Source organism: Drosophila hydei, unplaced genomic scaffold, assembly GCF_003285905.1.
Source record: "Drosophila hydei strain 15085-1641.00,03,60 unplaced genomic scaffold, DhydRS2 tig00008139-arrow-pilon, whole genome shotgun sequence".
NCBI classification, from domain to species: Eukaryota; Metazoa; Arthropoda; class Insecta; order Diptera; family Drosophilidae; genus Drosophila; species Drosophila hydei.
In genome coordinates, this window is record NW_022045847.1 from 1,819,344 (window position 1) to 1,830,789 (window position 11,446).

The 11,446-nt window shown below is 42.5% G+C and overlaps 2 protein-coding genes across 2 annotated transcripts; both read left to right on the forward strand.

The window, feature by feature from the left end:
* Positions 1-921: 921 nt before the first annotated feature.
* LOC111601315 lies at positions 922-2,661 on the forward strand. Its single transcript, XM_023317840.2, has 2 exons — positions 922-2,266; positions 2,350-2,661. The coding sequence occupies exons 1-2, from the start codon at positions 1,076-1,078 to the stop codon at positions 2,449-2,451; spliced, it is 1,293 nt and encodes a 430-aa protein (XP_023173608.2). The 5' UTR covers positions 922-1,075; the 3' UTR covers positions 2,452-2,661.
* Positions 2,662-7,636: 4,975 nt separating this feature from the next.
* LOC111601327 lies at positions 7,637-8,248 on the forward strand. The gene has a single exon (XM_023317856.2). It carries the CDS (start codon positions 7,637-7,639, stop codon positions 8,246-8,248), a length of 612 nt encoding a protein of 203 aa, XP_023173624.1.
* Positions 8,249-11,446: the final 3,198 nt, after the last annotated feature.

Consider the following 11,446-nt stretch of genomic DNA (forward strand, 5'->3'; position numbering starts at 1 on the left):
AGTGTGGAGCTTATAGCCAGCTAGCACAGCATAGCCTAGATGCTATCGAAATCAATGCTTCACCTGCTGCCTGATGTCTGATGAGCAGCGCGTTCTTATTAGCGGCTCATTAACGCTGACAAATGCCGCCTTTCGGCTGCCACGCCCATCAAATGACTGAGCTGCCCGCAATGGCAGCTCGTTAGAAGCCGCTGATTACGCACCCAATATTTAATTTTAGTGATTCAAGCCGGGGTAATACTCGACCTCAGCTGAGCTGCAATTACTTGCACGCAAATAAACAATTCAAAACATCTTTGGGGCGTTTATCACTGGCCGCTTGGCGTTTAATTTTACGGCTTTATTAGCAGCAGGCAACAGGCAACAGGTAACTGGCAGCCAGCAACTACCAGCCAACCAGCCAGCCCGTTCAGCCCATCCAGCCATCTGGTAATTTGAAGACCCCCAGGGCAAACAACAAGTGCAAGCCATTCAAACTGAGCTACTGTCTTCGATGATTTGATTTAACAGGCATCGCATGGGCGCAGCCCCAACTCCAGCTGCTGATTATGGCTGGAATGGAGACTTTTTAGTGGAGCTGTGGTGTCAGCTGCATCCATATCAAAATTAAAGCTCTTCAACTTCTGCTTGATCAAGCCTTGTGCGATTTCCCTTTTCTGTTTCAATTTTTATGTAAAAATTGATGTATCTTTGTATGAATGTATGTAATTAAAGAAACAAAATGTAATTTGGAGCAGTGCTCTTCTATGCAGTTCTCATGTTCTCAGTGGGTTATAGATATAAATGCAATTTTATATATTTGTTAATTTTTGTTTAAATTAAATATTAAATATATTAATTTATATTTAATAAATATAAGCTGTAATTTTATTTTTTTTTTATTTATTTATTTTTTTTTTGTTATAAGAGGCTATCAAAGCATGCAGTGAAAAATCACGTTTAAATACTTGAAGCACAAAAAAAAGGAGCTATTTACATATATACTCTTACACAACATCAAATAATCCTCTCCAGTAATCCACTCGACTACACTAATTTAGAAATTCATACAAAGGATAAAGCAGCCCCACCCACAATGAGCACCTCCACATTGGCCGCTCCGGCGACCCCAAAGACGGTGCAGGTCAAGTACAAGCGCGCAAGCAAGGAAGCAACCGTAGCACTGCTCGGAGTGCTAGAAAAGTTCAGCATCGACGAGCAGGTGGCAGTGAGACGCAACTCACGGCAGCTGCCCAAGATGCTGGTGGCCATATGGCGCGAGAACTACAAGTGTCTCGACTTTCAAGATTTTCAAAAGCAATTGCTCGGCGATGCACTGCAGCAATTTCTGCGCAAGATGCGCCGCCACTTCTGCAGTGTGCGCTTCAACAGCGATCAGCTGCAGGAGCAGCTCAATCTGCTGGAGCGTAGCGGCATTTCGGAGCTGCCCGGCGTTAACGAGTGCGTGATCAAATGGGATAGCAGCAAAGGCGACTGCTATGCCAAGTGGCCGCTGCACTCGCTGCCGAAGCTGCTGTCACATTTGCATCGCCTCGAGCTGCACATGCCCATCCAGTGGGGCTTCTTCGAGCAGTTCGGCCAGCTCAAGTGGCTGACACTGCACGAACAAATCTCCACTGAGGGGCTCGCCGCAATCTGGTCGGGCTGTGACCGCTTGAAGTGCCTGCAAATGTTAGGGTGTGGCTCGCCCGATATCAGCGGAATTTCGAAATGTGCCAAGCTGCAGGAGCTGACGCTGCCCGTGTCAGTCATCACCGAGTGCACCGCCTCGGAGATTTGTCAACTACCTCAATTAATGTTTCTCGAGCTGCAGCAGAAAGGGGATACAGCCGAGAAGATACTCAAGGCCATGTCCTTGGTGCTGGACCGCCGAACCAACGACATCAAAACATTGCAGATCAACGGCAGCCGCCTGGGCCATGTCGAATGGCTGGTCAAGCTGAAGCTGCAGCGCTGTCGACGCTTAGATGGCCTCATGCTGATCGATTGTCACTTCGGGGCCAAGGATATCACCACCCTGGGCAGCTTGCCCATGCTAAGCTATGCGGCATTTTGTGACTGCACCGATCTCACCGACAAGCAGGTGGTGGACTTCGTCAATGGCAGTCCGGTGCTCACCCAACTCTATTTAATCGGCTGCACAAAGCTGACGAGCAAACTGCTCTTTCATCTCTTCAATATGCGGTGCATAGAGCGATTGGGTACTCCGCCCCTAGGGCTCTATCTGCCGGCGGGTGAGCCCCTTCATCAGGAGTTCGAGCTAAATGTGAGTAGCATCAATGCGCTATATGAGACAGAGAGAGAGAGAGCTCTTACTCCCTTCCCTCCTCCCCCTCCTCCTGCACGCAGTTTAGCAAGCAGTCGACGCTTGAATTGCTGGAAACGCCTCTCGAGGATAGTCACATGCAGCATATGCAGTTCATATTTCTTCAAGCCGAGTCCCAGCAATAAATGTTTTAGATCAATTGCACCATCAACCATTTGTGCTTTCACTGCTTAGCCATGACCACGGCGGCGGCATCCGCGTCGGCTGCTGTTCAATTGCTAATTGGCCGCCCGCCATGTGGTGATTTGTCAATATGTGGCCACGACTCCACGCAATGCGCCACGCAATGTGGCTCCTCAGACTCCAACTACAACTCCAACTCCAACTCCATCTACGACTCGGACTCCGACAAACACGCAACACGATTTTCAACAGCGAAATTTGTCATGGCAACTTCATCGCTTTTGGGCGGCCGTTTTGTCATAGCGGCCAACAACGTGGAATGCTAACAAATTTGTGAACATGTCACAGTTTACAGCTGTGTGTGCATGAGTATGCGTGTGTCTGGTCTGTGTGTGTGTGTGTGTGCGTGTGTGTGTGTGTGTATGGCCCACCCATTGTTATAATTATTGGGCGCCCATGTATAAGTGACAATTCAACTTTGATTGGCATTTGTGGAGCACAGTGCAGAACAAGCTGCATGCAACATGTGTTCGAATAAGTTGTTGCGGCAAATCAAACAGCTGTTGAGAGTTCCACTCCAAGCATGCAGCTGGCAGCCCGACTTAACAGGTAGGCTAGGCACTTGCCCAACTTTAGATATTTCAATGAACTATATAGTAATAGCTCTAATAGTTCAGGTCACTCAATGTAAACATAATTGCAGAAATTTTACTGCTCAGGCAACTAATAAATCGTGGTAAATCGAATTTATAGTCGTCTCTGCTTTTCTGCACCAAATTGTATTACATTTTTACTATCATTAACATTATCATTTGCTATTGTTCATGTTAAGAAATTTGTATTTCTTTGATCTCTCGTTCGACTTTGGGTAAAAGATTTGAGCTTCAAATATTTGACAACTGTTGCTTAATAATCCTAAATTCATATTAAAAACATGTAAGTGCCCGACTAGGAGATATACTAAACCCAGTGCTATCTGCTTTTTTTTTTAATATTTATTCAATAGTTTGAACCTAGAACTTGTTGGCTGTCGCCTCTACCAACCAAAACCACTTGATCGCATATTGGATACACGTTTTGATTAATAACTTCTGAAGGAAATATTCACATGGAATATATTGATCAGTCTAGTAAAAATGCAAGCCCTTCCACATGTTGGCTATATTTGCAGCTGAGCTTCAGTTTGAACCATGTGGTCAAATATAAATAATAAATAATAAATACAATAAAAATCAAAACTAAAACAAATGCAAATAAATAAATGCAAAATTGGGAAACTAGTTCCAATGACGTACGAGATATAATTTATTTATTTAATAATTGAAGTTTGATACCGTTTTTAAACAATAAATTGAAACGGGAATTGCTGTCGGGTTTCTTAGGTAAGCTTGTTCTGCGCGTGCTAAAGAGGTTCTGAGATTGACGCGTTCATACCTAGAGACAGACGGAGAGCTGCTGGGCAGTCTGACAGGCCTCTGAATCAGATCGTCGAACTGATCAAGAACATACATTACTTAATGGGCTGTGCCACGACTCCTTCTGGCTGTTATTCTTTACTATTTATTTACTAATTTCAATGAACGAATTGCTGATACTAGTACTAGTATATAAATATATTATATATTAGATACTAGTATATAATATTCACATAGAAAATTCTGTCAGTATTTATCTTCAAGAAAGTACTTCGAGAAGCACACGGTACACTTTATATACCCACAACTGTCTATAGCTTTTGTTGATGGTTCAAATGCCCTCTCCGCTACTTTGTCGCTTTGCCGCTTTGTCGCTCTTCGCGCCTTACTGCCCTACTACATGTTCGACCCACACGCTTTGCCCCGCGATGCAATGCCGACTGCTGCTCTGTTGCCTGTGCACTAATTCGTTTTCACACTTTTCATGCTCGAGACAGGCTTGGAATAGCCGAAGGGGCTTTTGGTTTTTGCTAGCGCCTAATTTCGTAGACCGATCGCATATCGGTGTATGTGTTGACGCCCCTCCATTCCCGGCAGCCGTAGGTGCCAGCTCACTAATATTTATATTTGCCCTGCATTTCTCTTGCACGATGCAAGCGATTTGATAAGCAAATGGAAATGCAGCTCCAACTGGGGCAATCCAGGCAGAATGGAGATGGAGGAGGCGGTGCAGACAAGCGATAGCGACGTCTGCGGCAGCGGCAGCGGCAGCAACGACGGTGGCGGTGGCGGCGGCGAAAGGTGCAAATAAATAATTTTCAGTAGCCAACACTCGACGACCCACTGCTGGAGCTGAGACCAAGCCGCAGACTTTGAATGGACACCGGAGCCAGACAAATATTTTATTGCAAATTTGCTGATATTGAACGACAGGCGGCCACTGCAGCAGTTGCCCGGCTGTTTTGCATATTAAATTTATTTTATTGAATATAGCCAGAGATATGGACAGATAAACGAGCATGGACTAAAAAGTACTGAAATTTGAAGAAAGTCGCAAAGCAATTAAACTGCTATCTATCCATTGTAATAATAGCGATAGACACGAACTATCGAATATCGATGCCAAGTAATGATGGTGAACAGTGTTGCATAGTGTTCAAGCTGATGTTAAATTCAGTGGACTGATAAGAATTTTAAAATATTTTATTATAGTTTCTTAAAGTTTATTTACTTTCATATTTTTTCTTATTAAATAATGGTCGTGCATTTATTGCTATATTATATCATGAGTTATGGTAAGTCTAAATCTGCTTGCTTGCGTATAAAACCAATACATCTTTTGGTCATTGAGCACTATAGAGGCAGCCCTCGTTGTACATTTACATTACTGCTCTCCCTCTGATATCTCTACCTTTTCTCTCAGACTCTCTCCCTGACACTCTCTTCTCAGCCCCGGCCATATAATTGCTATGACGCCATGCTAGGAGCCCAGCGGGCGATGAATTATTAATTGCCGTTGATTTGCATTGAGATTTCTTGGCTCGAGTGGTTCATTATATTGGAGCAGCACTGTTGTCCAATATGATTGCAGCCCATGAAATTGCAAGCCAAGTGTAAACATAATAATCAACGGGCATTATATGTCGATATATATATATGGCGATCAGCAAATGCGCTTTGCAAAATGGCCGCCGGACAACGCGCGGCCCCCAATTGACACCTGAGCGTTCGTTGTTGTTGCTGACGGTGGTGCTGTTGGTGCAGCTGTAATTGTTATTTATGCACTTACATTTTACTGTAATGGCAGGTGGCCCGCCAGGCCCCTGGGTTGTGGGCGTAACTGGAGCGTTTTGGTAGCCCGGACAATTACATAAGAGTTTTTAACACTCTTAATTGCAAAAGCAGCCAAAGCTGAGCCACATTCCACATTAATACACATTACATGCAAGTACACACGCCCCTTTTAAGGACTGGGTAACGTGTGCCGCACTGTGTACACAAAACGATGACAAATCAAAATAACAATTATAATAAAGAAGCAGAGATAGAGAGAGAGATGGAGACGTGAAGAACCACTAGGGAATAACACGTGCTTAAGCTTGGCTTGGATAAATAGTGTTGATCAGTCTAGTTCAATTTGTTGAGATCATTTGAGATTCGTGAACATTGTTCGCTAGTTCAATTTTATTAGTGACGCATGAATAATAGACTAATAGACTAATGAGTGAGTCATGAGCGATTACTATTCGTTAGTTATTCCGATATTAATAATCGAAAACAGAACAGCTCAAATGAACGCATTCTCCCTGAACCACTCAGTTAGTTCATTTTCAAACTCAACCGAACTTATTCAGAACGATGCGGCACAGCTCTAATTATGACTCTGACGCTCAGGATGACGTTGGCAATGGCTTGAGTCGACTACTGTGTTGTAGCTTAGATGCTGGTCGACGGTGTTAATCCCTGGAATTCGACTTGGGCAAAGGCAAAATGCAAACGCCGAACGGCTTTTGTGCTGCTCGCAACCACTTAACTTGCTTAAGCGCTGTACGCTTGTCAAAATTGCAGCATCCGCAGCCGCAGCCGCCGCCACCGCAAATAATAACAGCCGCAACAACAAAAACAACACCAACAGCAAAAGCCACAAGACACGTCTCTTGGCAAGATGACGCAGTCAGAATGGCTCTTCAACTGTAGCCAAATGAATTAACCCTTTTACTTTGCACACATCCAACGGCTAAACAGCGGCTGCCAGCCACAACAACACCAATAACCGCTACAACAACAGGAACGGCTACTGATTTGTTATGTTCCTGCAGCTACTGTCGTTGCATAGTTGTTGTTGTTGCCTTTGCAGTGAGTGTGGGTTCAGTGTTTTTGGCCATCAACATACACCAGCGCGAAAATGTTAAAAACTCATTCCAAGTCCGATTGTCCAATTGATACAGTAGAAAGAAAAAAACACCGAGGAGGCATTATTAATTAAATTAAAATGAAGCAAGGACAGAAAATATCAACATAAGTTGAAGCTACGCTGGAGACCGCTCTGTTTTGCTACCCATTCGATAGCTAATTCTGTAACAGCAGAGGAACAAAAATCATGTCTACAGTCGAAATAACATTCAGTTTAATTGCAGAGGTGGCAACACTGGCAGCAATGGCAAGTTTACTTCAATAATGGCTGCCATTGCAATTGGACGACGAAATGTGAGAGGAATAATGAAATGCGATCGATAGCGTTTGTATAGTATTTATTAACTGTTTCAACTAAATGTGTTCTAACATTTTCGCTGCTTTTTTTTGTGTATATTTAAATACAAATGCTTACCGCTTGCCACTCGAGTTGGCGGAGCGATGGAGAATTGCGCGTAAATTCGTTGCGGTCTTGGTGTGTTGCGCGTCATCAACATAATCGCCGTCAACGGGCCGTCAACAACATCAAACTGGCAGCAAAATGTTGCTACTGTTTCCACCAGCAGCAGTCCGACGACGACGAGGACCAACAACAACCCGAAGAACAGCCACAACATTGGCAACGGGGCAACTGTGAAGTGGTTTTTTTATGATGAGCGAGAAGCACTTTCAACTGCCTTAGCAGTTGGAGCCAACAAAAGCGTGTCAAACATACTGTACGCAAACTGTCAGACGAGCATTACACACGAATACAAAACACTAAACTCACATATATATATATTTATATATATATATATGTGTGTGCATACATGTGTACGTGTGCTTCGTATCGGAGAAGAGTATTTAAGATCAAGTAATAATGCGGGCGGTTCTATTTCAGTTTTACACAATAGAGACCGTATTAAACCTGGTGCTCATGTTCCTTCAAATACGCGGCTTTCTATCGCAACCCTTGGAAGCTTTATCACTCCAGAGGCAAGTGGCTCACTATTTCTTTTGTGGTTGCTTCTACGCTTTCACGGTGCTGATCCTTTTCGCGAGCATCAACAACTGCACGGCACACCCGTTGTCGCTGTGCGAAGAAATCGTCCGCAGCGTGGTTGGCTTTCTGCTGTACGTAAGCATTTCGCTGAAGACACTGCAGGTTGCGGACTCCAACATATTGCACGCCTATGTTAATGACGCCTTGGGTGTGGAGAAGCCAGTGCATCCATTATTTACCTATATGCACTTTCAGGCCGTCTGTGCTCTAGCCAACGGCGTCACGTACCTGCTGCATGCCACCATTGTCGTCGATGTACTCCTGTCCAACGAGAGAGGCGCCAGAAACCCAAACGAGGATTCCGATGAGTATGAAGTTGGCGACTATGTACCCGTCCGCGTTTATTTCTTGAGCGAGTGGGTACAAACGAAACTGGAGCAATACGAGTGGTTCCAGACCTTCACCCACAGTACTTTTTTCCATATATAACAAAAATACTACATATTCTTTGGCAAATCTTCTTCACAGTTCTAACTGTCTGTGCCGTCCTTTGGCGAAGAAATACAATATTATGTCGCTGAAGATAATGCCACTGGATGACTCTACAAGTCTTGGATGTAAAATTGCCAATGGATAAATTCATTAAGTAAATGCGAATGCAAGCGATCTAATGAATAGAGACTCCGTTGATAACAACGACTCGGACTCTTTCATATATGGTGGTCCAAAGGAAAATTGAGCAGTCCGAAAGCGGCAAACTTAAGGCTGAGGCCCCTGGCAATTGTCTATAATTCTTAACGAAATGCAATCATTTATTTCATTAATCAACATCAGTCCTAAAAAGTATGCTATTAATAATGTCTCCAACAACTAACAGTAACTGTAACAGCACCAAGAAATGGCGTTCATGTACTATATAAGACTCCATAATACCACAATTTGGCTGGCAGTTAAAAGGAATTTAACGTCCCCTTTAGCTAGTTTCCTAAAGATCTCTTCAAGATATTCTAACTTGAAGGAGAGCATTGTTCAATTACTCTAACTCAACTCACAAGAATTTTGTTATTTTCTAGTAAATAACATTTTTCCTACAAAATAAAATAATGTTAAATTTAGAACAGTTTCCATGATCTTATAAATAAAAAATATATATATTTCAAATCTTTTCTAATGCTTAGTTCAGTTATTCGAGTGTCTATGACGTCAGTGACGCAACAGTTTTATTCTCTGCCAAGCGCCCAAAACGTGACGCCAATCTGCCACACAGATAACCTGCCCAACTGGCTGCCAGCTGGCTAACTGGCTTTCAGGGCGCCTGCGTCGTCTCCCAGTACAGTACGGCAAACAATCAATAAATTATGGGCTAAGCCCAGTCAAGAGCAAGGCAAAACATTGGCCCTGCCCTACCAAACTTTCCACACAGAGCGCTTTTAGCTGGCTTCGCAGAACTTCCACTGCCACTGCCACTGGCCCTGGCTGTGGCACTCTTCCTTTCTTTTCATTCACTCATTCATTCATGAAACTGAGTGCGCTTACACTGCGTTCTGCTCGCCTCACACAAGGCTATATTTATCGCAGCCAGCCAGCCGGCCGGCCGGAAATTGCGTTGGGAGACAGTTTTCACAACACTCCGGGCAAGCTTTACTGCAGGAAAGACGGGCAAATTTAATATGCAAATAATATATATTACTACTAATTTAAAAGCATAAAGCTACAAAATATCATAAAGCATAGAGAAAAGGTGTTCAGTAAATTTGTTGTTCTTAAAGCGTCTATCGAGCATCATTAAACTGCCCAAAGGAATTAACGTTCCTTTGGAAATGGAAGAATGGAAAAATTAATTAAAAATAATATATTTTATATTTTTTGATATATGTTGAATAAAGACATTTTATCTAGGATTACATAAAGAGAATCCCAGCTGCAAGGATTTTCTATTCAATAAATGTAATAAGAAGAAGTAGATAATGGATTGAGCATATAGATGTAGCCATAATAGCTAATTGTTTCCTTGCTTGTGGCATAGTTTTGGTTTATAGTAAGGAATAATGTGGAGCTAGCGCCCTTATAGTACTAGATATATGTTTTGCACACATTTAATGCCTTTCGGGTCCACAGCAAATTACTTTAATTAATAAATGATTGTTCAACAAAGGTCATAAACGCAGGATATATGGGTATATACATATATGAGAAAATCGATAAAGATGCCCAAACGCGTCCTTGAAAAGTAGGGGCCACAAAATTAGTTCTGGCCAAAGTCATTCATGAAATGCCTTTACCTTTGGCTTTTCATGAATGAAAGGCAACCCCAGTCGAGTTCGAAATTATAAAGGGGAAGTCATGCGGTTCGAAAGACATGCGCGCTAAGCGCATATACGCATACATATATATATATATATATATATATATATATATATATATATAAATATATATATATATATACGTAGTGTGAGGTAAAAACAACCCCAATAGGAGCTCTGACGTAACTGCGCTCAAGGTCAGCGTAGAATTTCATTCATAAAATTGAAACGCCCAACGGCGCGATGCGTGTGTAGCGGTAAATTGAATGTAAATGTAACAGTGCTTATGTGTGCGTGTGAGTGTGTGTGTTCTGTGTGTACACGCGCGTGCATGCCTCAAGGGCGGCGGAGGTGGGCTCTGCAGTACTATTAGCTGTGGGGAAAAGCGCGCTATTTGTAGCTTGTTGATTTTTCTACGCGTGTAAACACGATGCCAGCGAATAAAGCCATTTTCATTCATAAAAGCCATTCAACATTGACAGCAACCCCTCCCCGCGCGCGTAGTCCGCCCATTATGGAGCACACAGCTTACTTAACTTTTGTCTTAACTTTAATTCAATGAGTGAGCTCTACGCAAGGGTGCACTGACTCATAGGACCCAGTTGCCGGACTATCGAAAAGTGAGAGCATCGTTAGCAATGGCCAGGCAGGATTACACAGCCCACACAAGTATGCAACGAAAGTCTAAAGGTTAAGCAGAATATGGAGGAAGTTGACACACATTTCCGGTTAAATTTATTATGTTGGACGAACTGTAATTGTACGGTAAACTGACAAACGACAATATTATTATTTCCTTCCCTCAACTCAGCTATCTGAATAGATAGTGATTTTGTAGGAAAGCGGTAAGCTCACGCGATAGCAAATTTTATTGCTTATAATAATGGCAATAGCTGAATATTCAAATGATTGATACTAATAATTAGCCATAAATTTAAAAATAAATACATAATCCAGATTTTCGTGGTTGATGCTTAAAGTAACATGCGCTCTAGTCGTACGACAATAAGCTGCATTAAGAAAATAATCAGAGCCCAAAAAAGTATGCTAGAGCACTTAACAGTGAAATTATGTCTGTTAACTAGCAGCTAAGCTGTGCTGTAAATTGTCTCACAGTTCACTTATGAATATATCAGCCCTTGCGAGCTGTTACATTTGAACGAAACCACTACCGTCTTATTAAGACGAATGCTGAACTCAATGTAAACTAACAGCGAGCAATAGTGTTGGAAATTGTTTCAAATATCGGCTGGAAAAAATGCAGCTCTGGTTAGCGGGTAAATTTGTATGTAATATATTGGAACCTTTTGCTTTTTAACTGTCTCTTTGTTACTACATAAATTAAAATGATCACACTTAAAGTGAAAATAAATTTAAGCTTATA

Coding starts and splice junctions, on each gene's coding strand:
- LOC111601315 (XM_023317840.2), top strand. CDS start 1,076: ATGAGCACCTCCACATTGGCCGCTCCGGCGACCCCAAAGACGGTGCAG. Junction 2,267..2,349: donor ATCAGGAGTTCGAGCTAAAT/GTGAGTAGCATC, acceptor TCCTGCACGCAG/TTTAGCAAGCAGTCGACGCT.
- LOC111601327 (XM_023317856.2), top strand. CDS start 7,637: ATGCGGGCGGTTCTATTTCAGTTTTACACAATAGAGACCGTATTAAAC.